The sequence below is a fragment of the Theropithecus gelada genome, chromosome 20 (assembly GCF_003255815.1).
Source record: "Theropithecus gelada isolate Dixy chromosome 20, Tgel_1.0, whole genome shotgun sequence".
Taxonomy (NCBI): domain Eukaryota; kingdom Metazoa; phylum Chordata; class Mammalia; order Primates; family Cercopithecidae; genus Theropithecus; species Theropithecus gelada.
The window spans coordinates 51,276,197-51,295,981 of NC_037688.1; the positions used below are offsets into that span (position 1 = coordinate 51,276,197).

The 19,785-nt window shown below is 58.7% G+C and overlaps 1 protein-coding gene across 4 annotated transcripts in view; it reads right to left on the reverse strand.

Moving 5' to 3' along the window:
* The window catches only part of MAPK8IP3 (mitogen-activated protein kinase 8 interacting protein 3), a 61,662-nt gene that overhangs the window by 20,480 nt on the left and 21,397 nt on the right, over nt 1-19,785 (reverse strand). For 2 of the 4 annotated variants that reach the window (XM_025371010.1, XM_025371012.1), the window contains exons 3-8: nt 17,236-17,306; nt 16,863-16,954; nt 6,835-6,976; nt 3,028-3,274; nt 1,987-2,089; nt 1,619-1,737 (exon numbers count right to left, since the gene is read on the reverse strand). In XM_025371010.1, coding sequence (XP_025226795.1) covers nt 1,619-1,737; nt 1,987-2,089; nt 3,028-3,274; nt 6,835-6,976; nt 16,863-16,954; nt 17,236-17,306 — 774 coding nt within the window. Of the gene's footprint in view, nt 1-1,618; nt 1,738-1,986; nt 2,090-3,027; nt 3,275-6,834; nt 6,980-16,862; nt 16,955-17,235; nt 17,307-19,785 lie in introns of all 4 variants that reach the window. The other 2 variants (XM_025371013.1, XM_025371011.1) reach the window with 1 other exon arrangement.

Sequence of the window (19,785 nt, forward strand, 5' to 3'; positions counted from 1 at the left end):
GGCTGAGGCAGGAGAATGGCGTGAACCCAGGAGGTGGAGGTTGCAGTGAGCCGAGATCGTGCCACTGCATTCCAGCCTGGGCGACAGAGCGAGACTCTGTCTCAAAAAATAAAAATAATAAAAATAAAAAAATAAATAAATACACATTATCTGAATTACGTAGAGTGGAAGGATATCAAAATATTAAAAGAGATTACCCCTATTTAGCAGAATTTTTCTGAAGATTAATCTCCTTTAGATTTTTTATATATATTTTTGCAACACATGAGAAAAGTTCCATAGAAAATTCACAGCACCAAGCGCGCCCCTCGCCTTCTTCCTGATCTCGGGGGAGCATTCTACCTTTCACCATCGAGTCCAGTGTGCCCAACACTACTGAACTGAACATTTCCACTCGGTTAAGATGGTAAACATGACGTTAGTTATACGTGGCCTCTACTGGGGCACTTTCTGACTCAAGTCAGGCTGAGACAGACCTCCCTGTCAGGCTGAGGCCCTGCTGGTGCTCAGCACCCCACATGACTCTGCTCCCTGGGGGTCCCCCTGCCCCAGATAAGACAAACAGCTCAGGAGTACACCGGGAGGCAGCCTAGGATCCAGGAGCTTCTCACCCCGCGGGCTGGGGGAAGCAAGGCCATGGGGAAAGGCTCGGACCCTGACGTGTGCAAGGGGACAGACTGGGCTGTCCTACTGCCCATCCGCCATGCCTGAAGGCCTGGGGCTCAGAGCCACATGGCCAGTGCTCAGCTGCCAGCAGACGCTGCGAGCACAGGAGACTCCATGTGCTGGCAGGAAGCAGGTCCTGATGTTTGCAGCCACCACAGACCTAGGCACAGAGGGTTGGGTGTAGATCTGTGGTGCCGAGGTGAAGCCAGGGCTGTCTGCGGAGGAGTGGGCAGGTGGGCACCCTCCCAACCTCCTCCAAAGTCGATGGTCCTAGAGCGTGTGGTGAGGCTAACGGGCACGGAGCAGGCAAGCAGGCACCCTCCCAACCTCCTGGAAAGTCGACAGCCCTGAGGGTGTGTGCGTAAGACGGGGCAAGGCTAACAGACATGGGTTTCTCTCTGGGATGGCGGAACATTCTAAACTAAGATAGTGTGGGTGGCCGCACCACCTGTGAGTATGCTATAAACCACCGAACCGTGCACTTGAAGGGGGTGAATTTGATGATACAGTCAATGCTTGATGCCCACGAGTTCCGCATCTGTGGGTTCAGCCAGCCTCATGGAAAATGCACGGGCGTGCAGTGGCCGTGTCTGCACGGATGTGTACACTTCTTTCCTGTCATCATTTCCTAAACAACACAGCATAACAGCAACTACTTACATAGCATCTACAACACAACCTAGAGCTGACTTAGAGTACACGGGAGAGCACAAACACTGCACCACGTCACAGCAGGGACCTGAGAAGCCTCAGATTTTGGTATCCTTGGGGCAGTCCAGAAACCAATCCCCTGTGGAGATGGAGGGACAATCACCTATGAAATGTAACTCAATAAAGCTGGAAAAAAAGGTTCCTAGCTCACAGCTGACAGAGGACTTTCCTCTCATTACCCACAAAACCAACAGCAGAGAGCCCCAGCGCTGTGCAGGCGCCGGGGGAGGCTTGCACTTACCTAGGAGGTCAGCCCCTTCGTCCACATCCCCGATGACCTCTGACCCTGCCGTCGACAGCTCGTGGTACAGGGAGTCAGTGTTGATGCCAAAAGCTTTGTTCACGATGCCCTGGGTTGGGCTGTTGGGATGTACAGGTTGGGACAGAGAGCAGAGTCAGTGGGTAGCCCGGAGTGGCTGTGTCTGCAGACTCTTCCAACACCTCCCACCGTGGCCACTGAATGCCCACACTGCCGTGCAGGCCAGGCGTGGACAGGAGGTGGTAGGCCACAGCCTTGATGGTTTCCCAATGGTGGCAGAGGGAGCCTTCACCAAAGACATCGATAAATACTGAGCCCCCAGGACCCCAGAGCCTGGGCTAAGCCAGTACCTGCTTCCTGTGCGGTCCAGGCGGGTCTCTGGACACATGTCCAGCTCTGGAGTGGAGTCAATAATGTCCTGAACATCAGACCACTCGTCACTGCTGCCCATGCCTAGGGGAGAGCACAGGGGCACCTGGGGTCAGGAGAGGGGCTGCCCATGCCTAGGGCAGAGCACAGGGGCACCTGGGGTCAGGAGAGGGTCTGGCAGCCTCTGCCCTGCTCATGGCTCCCCTCAGAACCTGAGTCTGGTGGGCTGGAGCTGGACCACCCACCAGGTGGGGATGATCAGCAAACGGCTCTTCCCGGGCTGGCTGGGCAGAGGTCGAACCCCAGCACAGTGGGCATCTGAGGCAGGGGCTGGAGGGGGGTGGGTTGCAGCAGCCTCTCTGCATGGCAGTGTCAGCAGTAAGCCCAGTCCCCAGAGATCCCACGTCCAAGCAAGTCAGTGGCTGGACCTCCTCTCAGCCCTCATTCCCCTCTTCTCTTTCCATTACTGGGCTGTGTGCTGTCGGGTGACGCAGGTTACTGGTTAGCGGGGCTGTGTGCCGTGGGGTGACGCAGGTTACTGGTTAGCGGGGCTGTGTGCCATGGGGTGACGCAGGTTACTGGTTAGCGGGGCAGTGTGCTGTAGGGTGACGCAGGCTACTACCTTAGTTGTGTCTCCCCAAATCCATATGTTGATAGATACCCCCTAGCATGACTGTATTTAGAGGCCGGGCCTTTCAAGAGCTGATTATGGTAAAATGAGGTCACGTGGTGGCTCTAATCCAATGGGGTTGTGTCCTTTTAGGAACTGCAGATAAGGACACAGACACACCCAGGGCATGACCGTTGAGGACACAGGGAGAAGGTGGTGTCTACAAGCCAAGGAGTGGCCGCAGGAGGAACCCACCCTGCAAGCACCTTGGTCTTGGAGCCCAGCCTCCCGGCGGTGGGGAACACGTCTCTGCTGCCTGCACTGGCCGCCTCGCGCGTTTGTTTCACATCTACCCAAACCAAGCCCTGCCTCCTGCCCGAGGGAGCCCAGAGCCCCGCAGGTGGGCGCCCACCTATGCTGACGTTGCGCATCTCCTGGGTGACCTGGACTTCCATGTTGCGGCTGTCGCGCTTCTCCCGGGCACGCTTGCTGCTCTTGGAGCCCACGCCATAGTCCCCCAGGGGCTGCAGGGTCTCGTTGAGGGGTGTGACGGCGGCCGAGGGCACAGAGGATGTGGGCGTGTTGGACTTGGTGCCTGTGGTGCTGGGTGTGGCGGCCGCTGAGGACTGGCCTGACTCGGACATTTCATCCTGGGGACACTAGGGCCAAACACAGGGAGGAGGGAGAGCGAGTCAGCGTCGGCCCCTGGCCTGCGGCTCTGGCGTGGCTGCCTGAGGTCCCGCGCACCAATGCCTTGCACTTTGCTTCGCTCAACACCCTGCGGGCCAGAGCTCCTCTGCCACCCGCCAGGCTAACCCTTCTGGGCCTCACCACTCCTGAGTGGCTCTGCTCATCCGGCCGCTGCCTCTGGCTCCTCAGAAGCAGTGCCACCCTCCTGAAATGGCTCGGAACGGGGCTTTCCACTGACGCCCTCCCCAGGACAATTGCTTGTAATAGGCCAGCGCCTTGCCGGGGATACAGCAGCAGCCTCCTGTAGCTTGTGGCTGCTCAGAAACAAGTCTAGCCCTGGCAGTGCAGAGGGCTCTGACGGGACCCAAGAAGGGTTGGTCAGGCCGCCACTGCTGCCCAGTCACCATCGCTGTGCTGAAGAGCTCGAGGCTGGGCCCACCTGCGCCTGCCCCATGTTCCTCACCGGGCTCAGGTCAGGGCCAGGGAATGACCATAAGGTGCTGACCCTGCGGCTTGACTGGACCAGAGCTCAGCCCTGAACACCAGTGCAAGCACAAAGAAACTGCAATCCCCTTCTCACAAAACGGGACACCACCAAGATATTCTGGGGGGTGGAGGCAGCCCAGATTATGAGAAAGTGCAACCAGCTGTCTACTTCGGGAAGCTCGTTAGGGAGCAGCACATTCTATGTGATGAATACGGAATGCGAAGAAACATTCTTTCCGATGGTCTTTCCTAACAAAGATACTGAACCAGCCCAAGAAAAAGAGCCTCCAACGTTCTCCTCTTAGCTGGCCTGATCACCCCCCATGCAGAGCTTGCCCGTGGCCCCTGGCCCTCCTTAAGGTACACGAAGAGGCAAGGCCTCAGAGGCACCCTGGTGGCTACTGTGTGTGTCCCAGGCAGCTGCTGGGGGGGAGGGTCCCGTGGTTTCTCAGAGGGCGCACCACAGGGGACTCTAATGCTGAGGATCTCACCCAGGGAGGGGCTGACGAGGGGGTGTCCAGCCCTCTCCACAGCCAACTTGTACCGGCCTTTAAGTGACCAGGGCAGACGGAACTTCCAGAAGTCATGGCCAGTTCTGACCTCTGCCTCTGCCCGGCCTCTCTGGTCACTGCCAGGCTCAGGGCACGGAGCCTCTCTGTACCAGACACAGCCACTCACTCAGAGGACAGATTTCTGCTTCACCTACCAGGCTCCTAAGTTTTTCTAGAAGGAATCTCAAAATGACACACCTTCCTCTATAGTAGCCATTCTCAATCGGGCTAACTGCCCCGAGGGGATGCTTGCAAAGTCCAGAGACATTTTTGTGGTCACACGTGAAGGGGGTGCTCCTGGCATTCGTAGGTGGAAGCCAGGGATGACGCTCCACACCCACTGTGTCCCAGAGGCCCAGGGCCATACGCGTCCAGCTCCAAAAGGTGAGCAGTGCCGAGGGAGAGCCTCACGCGGGTGCGGCCCGCCTCCCGGAGCGGCTTTGTGGAAAGGTCTGAGATGCGCTGTGGCTCTGCCACTAGGCCCGGTGTGAGAAGAAAACCCTTGCTCTTCATGTCACCCCCCCATGCTGGAGGAAGTGAGTGCCGCTCACACAAGAGTCTGCGCTGACGTTCTCAAAGAACCTGTCTACCCAATGCGTCACAGGCACCTGGTGTCCTACTGGACTCTGCCACCACCCGGCAGAGAGAAAATAGGGAACCCCATGTGGCCAGGCAGGGCGTAGCTGTGCACATCAGACAAACGCTTCTGGGCCGCCTTCCTCCACGGCCGGGTCCCCGGCCTGTTCCTGGCCCTCATGGTGGCTGTGGGGAATTCTGCAGTCTGACTGCGCCTCCCCTAGGTGCCCCTAGCTCTCTGTCACCCTATGGGGCCACCACTTACCCATGGGACACTCCCCCTGGCCACAACTTACCTAAAGGCAAACCTCTCAACCTCCTAAACATCAACGTGTAGCAGTGACCTCCAAATGCATTGAAAGAACCCAAACTCTTAGCGGTCATTCCTCACCATGAGTAGCCACAACTGTTTGGTTAAAACACTGAAAATACAGTACATAAAAACAAAAACAAAACAAAACAAAAAACAACAAAAAAATTAAGAAATTAGAAAACCTCAAAACCTAGAGCATAAAATAAAAAGAACTTAAATGTAATAATTTAAAATAAAGAAAAATCAAATAAAACACACCTATGAACGAAAACATAAAACACTACAATTTATGAAGAGAGAGACGATCTCAGACAATGCAGGAGGTGAAAGGAAAGACAACATGAGAAGAAGAGCGGGCCCAGAGCGGGCCTGAGGAGACACCCCGGAGGCCAGAGAGCGTCAAGCAAGGGCTCCCCACGGCTGAGGCTGACGTGTCTTCAGAAGCCTATGGGCAGGTCCCAGCTCCAGGCCCGGGGAGTGTGGGCCAGAGAGTGAGAGGAGGTGGGCCCAGGTGGCAGGGCTGGGCCCAGAAGGCCCGGGGAGCCTGCAGCCCCGCCGCCCTCTCTCCAGCCCTGAGCACGGGGAGGACAGGGGAGTGTGCTGGGGGACTGAGTGTGCTGGGGGACGAGCGTCCCAGATGCCATGGGGGAGCTCGCTCCCAGAGCAGCACAACAGCAGGTGGGCTGACGGAGCAGGAGCCTGCAGCAGCCCCCACAGGCACGATGGACACTCAGGGGTGGAATGATAGTCGGCAAAGCGTGCTGTAGGAAGCTTCTGGAGAAGTCCCAGACCCCACATCCACCAGCCCAACCCAGCCCACAGGTCCAGGGGCTCTGTCTCTGTGGACATCCTCCGACAGCCCCTGTGGGAAATCCACCAGACCCGGGCACCCCCTCTTCCCCGGAAGGTGGCCGTCTTTACCTGGCACTGAGGCCAGTGAGCTCACAGGCCAAAACCGGCGGTAAGCGACCGGGGGCCCTGAACGAGTGGCCTGGCTCTGGGCCCCTGCGCTCTGAGGTGCACTCACTGGCTGGCTGTGAGTACCTGCTGGGGCGGGGCTCTGCCTTCTCAAACCCAGGACCCAGGAAGTGTTACCAGCGACAGGCAGGGAGGGGCCCAGAGAGAAGGAGCTTTCTCTTCACCTTTCTGCCAGTGGAGGGCAAACCCCGCACTCTAGACACTGGCGCTCCTCCGAGAGCAGAGGCGCGGCTCTCAGGGGCAGGCCGTGTCTGGCTGGAGCCCGGGTGAGGGTGAGGCTTTACGTGGGCGTGTGGTTTGAGAGAGGATCACTAAGCTCAATCCTGACAGGCCCTGGACACCCCTGGCTACAGAGTAGTCAATCCAAGGGCAGGGAGGTCTAGCCTGGACTAGCAAGTGCCGACGCAAGGCCGTGTGGAGCAGCCACAGCCGCACAGGGCCTGCTGGGCAGCCTGAGCCCCTGACACCCTGGCTGGGTTTCTCCATCCTGCCACACATGCGGGGAGAGGACAAGTGGCCCAGAAAGAGCGGCAAAGGGCTGCCTGCAGACGGGGCTCCCGCCCCAGAGAACGGCGAGCACCAGCAACAGGGAGGAGCCTCTCACTCCACGGCACGGCTACGAAACCTGGTAGCTGGAGCTGGACTGCAGCTGGCCGAGGTCACTCAGGTGCCAGTGGTCCCCCGCAGGCACGAGCTTGCCCCCCATCTGTGCACGTACCGTGCCGTCAGCCAGGGGGAACACGTTCAGGGAGGTGGGGCGCTCCTTCCTGCTGAAATGGGGGGCGAGAGGAGAGGAAGCGATGGTTAGAGGGTGGCGGTGAAGAGAACCCAAGCCCTCCCAGGGCAAGCAGGCCTTGAGTGACAGGCCGCTCCACACCAGCCCGCAGCCCAGCTCGAGCATCTACTCAGTTACGATCCTACGTGGGGTTTCCCCTCCCATGATGCTGCAGTTTCTCATTTTTATTAAGTTCAATTTTAAACGGACACAAACCGGGTGTGCTGAGAAGCCCCACAGCAGGGCCGGCGGCAGGACTTGGCATCACAGTCAGCGCCACGCGGCCACTGTGAGCAATGCCTTTGCGGACCGTGGTCTCCTGCGCGCCCAGCCTGGCCTCCCTGTGGTGTTACCGCCGGCCCTGCCTCTGCCCCCGGCACCTGCAGAGGGATCCAGCCTTCCTGCCCCTGTGCCTTGCTCCTTGGCCCTCCTGCCATCCTCATTGCTCCTGTTCGTGAGGCTGCCTCACTGCAAAATATCTGAACACGACACGTGCAGAGTAAGGACTGACCCTGACACATGTGCCGGAGCCAGAGCCGGAGCCGGAGCCGGAGCCGGAGCCTGAGGCGTCCACGCATCGCCTCTGCTGTCAGGGAGCCCCGAGCCTGAAGACGGACCCTGGGACTGCCTGGCCTTGGACAGCCTGGCAAGACGGTAGGAGCATCGGGGAGCTGGAGGTGTCAGGACAGTGCTCGGTGCCCCCTGCTGTGGGCTCAGTCCCTAAGGATGACCTCCTGTGGGCCGTAAGCAAGAGCAGGGATGGAGCCCAAGGTCTCCCTTCACGTACTCCTCCACGGGAGGCTTCCAGTCAACAGCCCAGAGGTCCCGGAGGCCAGGCCGACTCCCCACCTCCTCAGGTCTTGGGGGGCAGGCCACACAGTCCGACGCTGGAGCCCACACTGCTCAGGGCTATTCAGGACAAGAATTTAGAGTCTGCTGGCACCACAGCCTCTGCTGCGTACATCTCAGTCCTGAGGCTGTGGGAGGGAAGGGAGCTTCCTCAGGGGTCCAAGGAACCCGCTCTGGCCATGCTTGGAGAATGCAGATGGCAACGGGGGAGCGCAGCGGGCGCTGCTGACTGGGAGCTCCGAAGAATGACCCTGGGAAGGGGTCTCTCCTTGTGGGGTGCATACAGCTCTGGGGACTGGCCGTCTGGTCTGTCATGTTCAGGACAACACCGTATCCTGTAGCACAAGGGTCCCAGGGCCAGCTGGGACCGGGCTGTGCCATCTTGGCCGCTGGTCCATGGCACTCAAGCTGCTCTGGCAATAACCATGAGGTTGCCTGGCCACCGTGAAGGCAGCCAGCCACCAGGCCCTGGGAGCATGAACCCAGTGGGAGGCTGGGCCTCAACCGCCCTGTCTGTGCCAGGGGCCTCCTGGCCCCACTTCCACTGGGCTCCCAGCGCTGGTGCGGGCAGCGCCTCTCCTGAGGCCCAGTCCTGACACCATCAGACACGTTTCAGTCCCTAGACCGAAACCGATGTGGTCCCAGCTGTCACCAGATGCTACAGGGGACAGCAGGGACAGAGGGACCTCTGGCCTCCCAGGAGGCCAAAGGAATGCACGTATGGCTCTCCCACCCACACAGCTCCACGACGGGCTGCAGCTCAGCCAGGCCACCGCCTCCGATGGAAATCACCCGGGATCAGGAGCTGCCTTTGCTCTTTCCTTTGCTCTTCCCCACTGGCCCCCAGGCCCTGGCCTCAGGCTCGTGAGCGTTTGCCGACTAACCCCGTACCCCCGATTTGCCCTCGTGGCTGCCTCAGGGGATGCAGATGCTCCCTGGTTCAGAGACCACCGCCCCAGGGGTCACGCCACCCTTGGGGATCACGCTGCCCTTGGGATCATGGGTGTGCTGCCGGCTCTGACACAGGCTGGTGAGGGAGCTGGGCGACGAGTCCAGGTCCGACTGATGCAGAGGGGGGCCTTCCTTGGCCCGTCGGCCCCCCGAGTCAGCACCAGCCCCACCTGACCCACGCCCCTCCTTAGCAGGAGTCGGCGCTGTGCCTTCGTCTGTGACCAAGGCGGTACTTGTGGAGCGAGGGCAGAGCATAGACGGCCGGGAGGGCAGCGCTGCCCGACTGCGTGGCTGTGCAGGGGACCCAGCGGTTGTCACCTTCTCAGTGTCAGTCTCATGAACACGGCCAGGCGGCCCTTCTGACCTCTCACATCTGCCACAGGAAACACCTCACAGCAGACCAAGCAGCCATCTTGGGCTGATAACCGACGCCCTAATGTGCCCGCTGTTTGGCCCCCAGCACCACAGTAGACACACCTCATGGGTTTTACCTTTTCCTCCACGACTGGCGAGGACTGCAGGGCAGCGACAGACACGGCAGCACACGGCAGCGACAGCACAGAGGGCGAGACAAGGAGACAGGCGTTAGAGGGCGTGGCAGCAGCGTGCGCACACGCTACATGGATGGTCAGCACGTGGTGATGGCACAGAGGGCGAGACAAGGAGACAGGTATTAGAGGGTGTGGCAGCAGTGTGCACACACGCTCACATGGACTGTCGCACGCTTGCATGGACAGTCACACAGACGGTCAGCATGTGATGATAAGGAGACAGGTGTTAGAGGGCGTGGGCAGCAGCGTGTACACACGCTCACACGAATGCTCACATGGACGCTCACACGGATGGTCACACGGATGGTCACACGCTCACACAGTCACACGCTCACACAGATGGTCACACGCTCACACGGACGGTCATACAGACGGTCACACGGATGGTCACACGGACGCTCACATGGACAGTCACACGGATGGTCGTACAGACACACAGACGGTTACACACTTACATAGATGTTCACATTCTCACACAGTCACATGGACGCTCACTTGGACGTTCACATGGATGCTCACATGGATGGTCACATGCTCACATGGACGGTCACACAGACACACGCTCACACGGACGGTCACACAGTCACACGGATGCTCACACTCACACAGATGGTCAGGCTCACATGGACGGTCACATGGACGGTCACACGGATGCTCACATGCTCACATGGATGCTCACACGGATAGTCAAACACTCACACAGATGGTCACGTGGACAATCACACATAGACGCTCACATGGATGCTCACACGGATGGTCACATGCTCACATAGACGGTCATACAGACGGTCACATGACGCTCACATGGATGGTCACATGCTCACACGGACATTCACATGGATGGTCACATGAGTGGTCACATGCTCACACAGTCACATGCTTGGATACTCACATGCTCACATGGATGGTCACACGGATGCTCACATGGACGGTCACATGGTCACACGGATAGTCACACGCTCACACGGATGGTCACACGCTTACACGGACAGTCACACGCTCACATGGATGGTCATACAGATGCTCACACGGACGGTCACACAGATGGTCATACGCTTACATGGTCACACAGACGGTCATACGGACGGTCACACGCTCACTTGGATGCTCACACGGATGGTCACACGCTTGGATGGTCACACAGACGGTCACATGGACGCTCACACAAACGGTCACACGCTCACAAGGATGCTCACATGGACGCTCACATGGACACACAGACGGTCACACAGATGCTCACATGGACGGTCACACACTCACATGAATGGTCATATGGTCACATGCTCACTCGGATGCTCACACGGATGCTCACATGGACGGTCACATGCTCACATGGATGCTCACACGGACGGTCACACAGACGGTCACACCCTCACACAGACGCTCACATGGACACTCCCATGCTCACATCGATGCTTCCACGGATACTCCCATGGACGCTCACACGGACGCTCACATGGATGCTCCCACGGATGCTCACATGCTCACACGGACGCTCACACGGATGCTCACATGGACAGTCACACGCTCACACGGACGCTCACATGGACGCTCACGCAGATGCTCACACACTCACATGGATGCTCACACAGATGCTCAGTCACATGCCCACACAGACGCTCACATGGACGGTCACACGGATGCTCAACACGGACGGTCAAATGCTTATACGGATGCTCACATGGTCACATGGACACTCACTCACATAGATGCTCCCACGGATGCTGCCACAGATGCTCACATGCTCACACAGACACACGGACGCTCACACGGACACTCACATGGATGCTCACACGCTCACATGGATGCTCACACGGACGCTCATACGGAGGGTCACATGGACGCTCACACGGATGCTCATACGGATGGTCACATGGACGCTCAACACGGATGGTCACATGCTCACATGGATGCCCACATGCTCACATGGACGCTCACATGGACGCTCAACACGGACGGTCACACGCTCACACGGACGCTCACATGGACACTCACACGGACGCGCACACGGATGCTCACACAGACGCTCACACGCTCACAGAGATGCTCACACGGATGCTCACACGGATGCTCACATGGACACTCACATGCTCACACGGATGCTCACATGGACACTCACGCTCACATGGATGCTCACACGGACGCTCACACAGACGCTCACACACTCAGATGCTCACACGGACGCTCACACGGATGCTCACACGCTCAGATGCTCACACGGACGCTCACACAGACGCTCACACAGACGCTCACACGATGCTCACACGGATGCTCACACAGACGCTCACACGCTCAGATGCTCACACGGACGCTCACACGGATGCTCACACGGACGCTCACATGGACGCTCAACACGGACGGTCACACGCTCACACGGACGCTCACACGGACACTCACACGGACGCGCACACGGACACTCACACGGACGCGCACACGGATGCTCACACAGACGCTCACACGCTCACAGAGATGCTCACACGGATGCTCACACGGATGCTCACACGGACACTCACACGCTCACATGGATGTTCACACGGACGCTCACACAGACGCTCACACACTCAGATGCTCACACGGACGCTCACACGGATGCTCACACGCTCAGATGCTCACACGGACGCTCACACAGACGCTCACACGGACGCTCACACAGACGCTCACACGCTCAGATGCTCACACGGACGCTCACACGGATGCTCACACGGACTGCCAGCATGTGGTGATGCAAGGCATGCAGGGCCGCCGTGCCCCGATGAGACAGAAGCCACACACAGGCACCCACGAGGGACAGACACGTGACACATGAGCCCGCTTGGCTTTGACAAGAGGCCCTGGAACGGGGCTGTGTGGCAGTTCAGCCAGTGCCACCTGTCCCCAGTGCAGTGCGCTGTGCGAATGTCTCGAGACAGCGCCCGGCATATGTGTACACGTGGCATGCGGTGACGGCACACACGTGGCTACAGAGACACACACACTCCTGTCCGCAAGCCCTCTGCAGCAGCGGTCCGAGAACACCGCCTGGTGTTTGCTCGTAACACCGAGTGTATTCCAGACACACATTCAGGAAGCCACGCAGGCGTGAAGGAAAATGTCCATCTGGGTCAGGAGGGATGGCGCTCAGCACTGAGGATGGACGGCGCCCTCATGGCGAGCCAAGGCGTTTTGGCTGAGCAGATGGGACTGACTCAAATATGTGTCCCCCAAGGGACCAAAGGTTGTGGCAGGTCAGAGTCCACACCAAAGGAGAGAGAGCAGGTGTCTAACAGGGACGGGCTCCTTCCAGCTCAACTGCCCAGCAACAGCACAGATCCCCAAGGCCTGTCCCAGCGCCCCTGACCCCACAAAGGCAAGCACTCGGGATAGGGGAGGGGCTGTGCCTTCCTCCTTCGGCCGGCTCATGCCTTCAGAGGTGGGAGGATGCAGCTGCCGTCCACATCTGCAGGCAGGTGGCAGACAGCACGTGAGCCCCACCCTCTCCTTCCCGGCCAGTCTCAGCCTGGGGAGGCAGGGGACACACGAGCCCAGAGGTGGCTCTTGATGCTACCACTGCAACAGCAGGCGCGACCGATTCCGTGCGCTGGTAACGCAGCTCAGCACCACTGCTGGCCAGGGAGGGAGGCAGGGGCAGCCCAGCCACAGCCCTGCTCCTCCTGTTGCCCCCCACGGAGCACACTCCTCTCAGGGCCACAGCACGCTCAGAGAGACCGGGCCGCCAGCCCCAGCCCCTTCGTCCCACGGGGCCAACATCTTCTCACATGCTGTGGAGATCTGGCAAGGAGGTCCAGGGGCCAGAGCGATGCAGCCGCTCAGACCCCACTGCAGGTGCCTTCTGGCTGGATCCCGTCATGGCAACCAAAGCTTTGGCGTGAATCTGGATAACAGACCCCTCTCTCTCCTGCAGAGGTGCGGGGCTCCTGTTTCACACATGGAGGCCTCCGGGGTCCATGGCTGGGGAAGGCCCCTACCACACAGCCACTGCTGCTGGCGTTGCCCCCACGGCCGGTGCCAAAAGTCCCGTGTGCCCAGAGGAAGTGAATGGCTGGGGCCAGGTCAGGCAGAAGGACTTGGTTGTAGCAGCACTGACAGGAGAGCGCCCCAGATCCATCCCGTACAAAATGATCGAGGGGCTTCTTCCAGAGGGCACGGTCTGGTTCCCCAAAGGGAGCACAGCAGCCCTGACATAGCCTTCAGGAGCCGTGATGGAGCTGCACAGGGGACCCCAGCAGTGGGGCCCTGACAAGGACGAGGTGCACCACTGTGGGGCTTCCCCCTGAACTGTCAGCACCAGGAGGAGCTGAGGGACGGGTGCAGTGCCCAGCCCAGATGCAGCTCAGGGCCCTGGGTCCCGCGGAGACACCTCGACAGCAGGTTCCCGGGCCACCTTCTGCCTCACACGAGAGAAACATGCAGGACAAAGTACTCCTTGCCCCGCAGCCGTGCGCCTCTTCCAGGTGGGCCTGGTCTGGCCCATGACGACGGCAGGGTCAGGCGGCTCTGGAGCTGGGGCAGCCTCTGCTCTTGGCTGAGCTCACGTGGCCGTGGGGCTCTCAGGACCTCTCGGGTGGTCTGTGGGCCTGGGCTGGGGACCACTGCGACTCGGAACCTGGGCTCTCGGCCGGCGTCCTGAGTTCACACGACACACCTCTGGGATCTGGGATGAACCGGGCACACTGTTGCTGGGCTCCTCTTGCCCGTGCGCCCTCCGGCACGGCCTCTGAGGTGCTCCTCTCCGAGGCTGCGCTGGCAGGGAGGCAGCTGAAGGTTCTGGAATGCTGCAGCTCCTGGGGGATGACTAAACTGCCCGCCTCAGCCCCCAGCTCCCCACAAAAACAACACGAAGATCCTGGGTCCAGGTTAGATTTTAATTCCAGTTAGCTGGGAATCCTCTTCCAACCACCGAGAGCCAGAGGTGAGGATGTCCCAGCATGCGTGCCATGAGGCGGGAGCTGTGAATGAGAATCTCCCACTCTGGGATCTGATGGAAACACCTGCAAGGCTTTCACAGCTTGCCACGCTGGCAGCCGCACGCCCCGGCGTGGTTCTCACGGTGCTCCGGGTAGGCAGATGGCCGGCGCCGCCCATTCTCAGGGCGAGTGCTTATCACGGGACAACTGCAGGTGTCTCCTCCAGCTGAGGGCAGCGAGATTGCCTGAGGACCCGCTGCTGCAGGCTTCACGGCACCCCCCCGGCCAGCTGACTGCAATACATGGAGACTCGGACGCAGAGTCTTACAGCTTCTCCTGCATCATCCAGAACGTGACCCATGAAGCCCAGAGCTGGATGTCCTGACCCTTCTCGTTTGCAGGTGTAACCCCCAGAACAGGCAGGCATGAAGCAGCTTTCGCGGCTGGCCAGGCCTTGATGGGGTGTGAGGGAGGCTTTTGCCATCGCAGCCCTGGCTGTGGGAGGCTCAGGGGCCGAAACAGACGTCCCCACCTCCAGCTGCCCCGGCTCTGTGGCCTGCGGGCTTCAGACTTCATGCCCCTGCTCCCCGCTGCTAGACTCAGAACGACAGTGACAGCCTCCCCAGCCCAGGTCGCATCTCTGGTCACCCGTGGCCAGTCCCCTGGAGCTGGCAATACCCTGGCAAGATCTTTGATGCTCTGCTCCCTGGGGCCTGCAGCCCGGCTTTCTCCTGACTCAAAGGGCACAGAAAATGGAGAGGAACCCAATCTGGGCAGGCTCCCCCCGCTCTCTGAGGAAAAGCAGCACCGAGCCCTGGAAACCCACCGATATCCTCATCCTGGGGAAGGAATGAGACTCAGTACAGGGCTGGCCAAGGCTCCCGGCTCATCCACACAGTTATTTGAGGCAGGATGTTCTAGAAAGTTCTGCAAACATAACCATTGCCCCAAGGGGAAATATGTACGCATGCAGGTACGCGTATAAGATTGTGACCTCAAGTCCTCAAAGCAATGCATCCCGGTCAGTTCTATTTCCTTTATTTTACAAAAGCGAAAACGAGGTTGGAAATATAGGGTGACTGACCACCCCACTAACTGGTGTCACAGCTGGGCTTGGAGCCCCCTGGAACTGGCCCCAGCACTGGCCTCATGCATGACACATGACACTGTCTAGCCCTCCTGCCTCCTCCCCAGGCATCCGGACAGGAGCTGAACAGGAGGCAGAACATCGCTTTGTCCCACCTCTGTGGGGAGCCAGCGCAGGGACTCCCATTTCTCCACCGTGTGCCTGTCTGCAAAGGACTGTGAAGTGCCTGAGCACTGATTTCCTTTCTTTCTTTTTTGAGATCGGGTCTCTCTAGCACCCAGGCTGGAGCACGGTGGTGTGATCTTGGCTTGCTGCTACCTCCACGTCCTGGGTTAAGGTGATTCTCCTGTGTCAGCCTCCAGAGTAGCTGGGACTACAGACATGCACCACCACACCCGGCTAATTTTTGTATTTTTAGTAGGAACGGGGTTTCACCATGTTGGCCAGGCTGGTCTCAAACTCCTGACCTCAAGTGATCTGCCTGCCTCAACCTTCCAAACTGTTGGGATTACAGGTGTGAGCCACTGCACCCACCCTGAATTTTTTTTTTTTTTGAGACAGAGTCTCACTCTGCTGCCCAGGCTGGAGTGCAGTGGCACGATCTTGGCTCACTGCAACCTCTGCCTCCCAGGTTCAAGTGGTTCTCCTGCCTCAGTCTCCAGAGTAGCTGGGACTACAGGCACCCGCCACCACTCCTGGCTAGTTTTTTGTATTTTTAGTAGCGACGGGGTTTCACTGTGTGAGCCAGGATGGTCTCGATCTCCTGATCTCATGATCCGCCCGCCTTGGCCTCCCAAAGTGCTGGAATGACAGGCATGAGCCACCATGCCAGCCTCTTTTTTTGTTGTTTATTCTTTGACTTCACATGAGCAGATGATTTTCTTATTTTATTTTGTAGAGACAGGGGCTCACTCTGCTGCCCAGGCGGGAGTGTAGAGGCGTGACTGTAGATCACTGCAGCCTCCAGCCCCTGGGCTCAAGCTATCCTCCTCTCTTGGCCTCCTGAGTAGCTGCAACTACAGGCAGTTATTTGAGGCAGTATGTCCTAGAAGTGCCACCCCATGCTTAGTTAATTTTTAAACATTTTTTGTTTTTTTGTAAAGACAAGATCTTGCTGGTTGCCCAAGATGAGCTCGAACTCCTGGGCTCAAGTAATCCTCCCGCCTTGGCCTCCCAAAGTTCTAGGATTACAGGCATAAGTCACTGTGCCTGGCTGAGGTCACAGATACATTTTAGTGAGGAGATAAATTTGCAAACACAGAATCTGTGGATAGTAAGGTTAAATGTGTGCAAGCTTCCCGGGGCCTCCCTGACTGAACTGTGGACCAACCCAGAAGGGACACAGGGGCTCCACACATGCCCATCGCCCAGGGCAGCCCCCCCACATCCCTGCTCAGCCACACTCCAACCAGCTCCCTCCTCCTGGGTCTCCAGAGCGCTCCCTGTCGTCCTGAGCCCAGAGCGCGGGCCATAACAAGCACCATGACCCCGGCCTGTGCCTGCCCTGCGTACCTCTGCCCCCCGCGCCCCGCATACCTCCGCCCCGGCAGGCTGCTCTCGGTCTGGCTGTTTCCTCCGACCTGCTGCATCTTAGACCTCTCGATGTGCTCCACGTAGGTCTGTATCATCTGCGAGGAGGGAAATGTCTGCATTAGCTCTGCTGTGGGGGGGCTCTCTCCCTCCCCTCTCTAACCTGTGAGGCTTTTCCGGCTGCCCTGTGGGGGCAGAAATCAAGACAGCGTCCTGGAGGGGAATCTAACCAGCCTGAGGCTGACAGCCTTCAAGCCTGGCAGCAAATGCTAGAAAAGGGACCCGCTAGGGAAGAAAACCATGGTCCACAAGAGTCGCAGGCGTCAGGCCGCGGTCCTCTCTCGAACCCTCACCTCTGCGCCTGCCTCTGGGCACCTACCTCTGTGTGCCGCTGGTGTAGGGCATTATACTCCTTCTTCATCTCCGACTCCCGCTCCTCCAACCGGGAAACTGGAAAACACAATCACTGTCTGAGCTGCACAAGCCGCTTCTCGATGGCCCTGAACTCTGGGTTGTAACCGTGGAGGGAGAGGGTTCCAGGACAAGGCTGGGGCCTGGGGCAACCAGCAGCAGCCCCGTAAGTACAAGGCTGTCTGGGGGGCTGCTGTGTGTGCGCTGTGCCATGGGGGAACACTTGGCTCTGTTGGGAGTTAACTACGGGGGTGGGGAAACCCACAGGCGCTCTCTGTGCTAAAGTCAGCCAGGAGCCTGAGATGCAGGCAAAACCCAGGCACGCCAGGCACGGGAACAGGTGCACAATAAGCTTATGGGAGGAGGCGGGATTCGAAGTGAGTAACCTCTAAGACAAGTCAAAGGGACGTGCCTGGCAGAACAAGCAGTGGGGTCCCGCACACACGCCAAGGGCTGGGGAGACCAATCATGACCGTGAGCCTTCTGGGCTGACAGTCATGTCTCCCTTAAACAGGAGGCCCCCCGTGACACCAACATGGTCCCCTCTGGCCCCAGATGTGCTCTGCCCAAGAGACGCAGAAGCAGCATGATAGGTTGATGGGCATCCACACCCAGGGGACCCCACTCCATGTCCCACTGATGGAGCAAGCGTGCCCCCGGCCTGATGGCCACCTCCACGGCTGTGTTCAAACCTCAGCTCTGTCCGCAGCACACCGATGGGGAGGGCTGGCGTGGCGAGGTGAGAGACAGCCCCGGGGAGCACATGGTAAGGTCCTCCACCAGTTTGTGCCCTGTCCTCGGCGTGCTGCCCTCCCATCCTCCCCGGCTTTGTGGTGTCTGTTTGGAAATGACTTCACAGATTATGTGGTTCAACATCTCACTTTGGCCATCCTGCTCTGTGGCCTGGGGGCTAGCTGGCCCGGCATATCCTTGGAGGCCGCGGCAGTCTACGCTGGGCTCTTGCATCTCTACCAGTCACCCAGGGAGGCTGCGCTGCCAGCATGGGGATCCCATCCCAAGGAGCAGCACAGGCGTCAGTGCCAAGCGGTCAGTCTGGTCTCCCAAAGGAGCCGGAGGTGCGTACAGACATCACACCTGACACACGTGACTTAGACACAGCACCCAACAGCATAACTCAGATGCCACACCTGACACACGTCGTACAGACAGCGCACACAACACAGGACTTACAGACACGACACCCGACACATGTGACTAACAGATGCTGCATGCAGCAAATGTGACTAACACACAGTAAATAACACACAGCTCACAGATGCTGCACAAAGCACACGACACTCACAGACGCCACACACAGCACATGACTCACACAGACACTGCACATAGCACACAACGCCGCACATAGACACTCAGACGCTGCACACAGTGCACGACTCACAGACCCGCACACAGCACACGACACACAGATGCCACACACAGCACACAACTCAGACGCCACACACAGCACACGACACACAGACACTCCACACAGCACACAACTCAGAGGACAAACACAGCACTCAACACTCACAGATGCCACACACAGCACACGAGTTATAGACAGTGCACGCTACACACATGTAACTGGCTGCTGAAGGAGGGAGCCAATCAGCCATCCCAGGTTTGTGCTGACCCCGGCAACGGCTGCGGCCGCGGGAAGGGCTGCCTGTCTGGGTGGGATCAGAGCCCCGCAGCCTCTCTGTGAGCTCCCGCTGGGGCAGAGCACAGCCACCACCTGGAGGGAGCCCGGGGCCAGCTCTCTGCCCTCATCTGGCCCCTACTCCTGGTGCCGGCCCAGTGAACAGCCTCAGCCTGTAATTTGATTTCCTTTTTTTTGAGACAGGGTCTCTCTCTGTCACCCAGGCTAGGGTGCAGTGGCATGATCAAGGCTTACGGCAGCCTCTGCCTCCTGGGTTTGAGCAATCCTCTACCTCAGCCTCCCAAGTAGCTGGGCCCACAAGTCTGTGAGCCACCATGACCGGCTAATTTTTGTATTTTTTGTAGAGATGGGGTTTCACCAGGTTGCCCAGGCTGGTCTTGAACTCTTGAGCTCAAGGGATCCTCCCACCTCGGCCTCCCCAAGTGTGGAAGTTACAGGTGTGAACCACTGTTCCCAGCCCTGCCTGTAATTTGAGCTTATGTTTTTCTCCTTCTAAGAAGAGAGCTAAGAATGTTTCACACATGAAATGCACTGAAAGCTGAGGGGCCAGGAGACACTGTAATTATGGAAAGGCATCACCTAGGTATGCTCAGCGCGGCCCTTGGGTTTGCTCTGCACTGTGAATGCCAGCGTGTTCACCTGTGTGTGGAAGCTGCCACCGCGGTCACCCTCTGGCCCCAGACTCGTCAGCAGGTCACTGTCAGCACAGCAGCCTTTAGGCCTTGGCTGGGGATAGCAGTAGGTCTAACATATCGAAACAGTTTCTTTCCCCAATTTGATCTTAACTTTTCAGAGATGAAGGAACCTGCTGTTGAGGTAGCTAGGGAAACCGCAGCCGGATCAGTTGCAATTATTAAA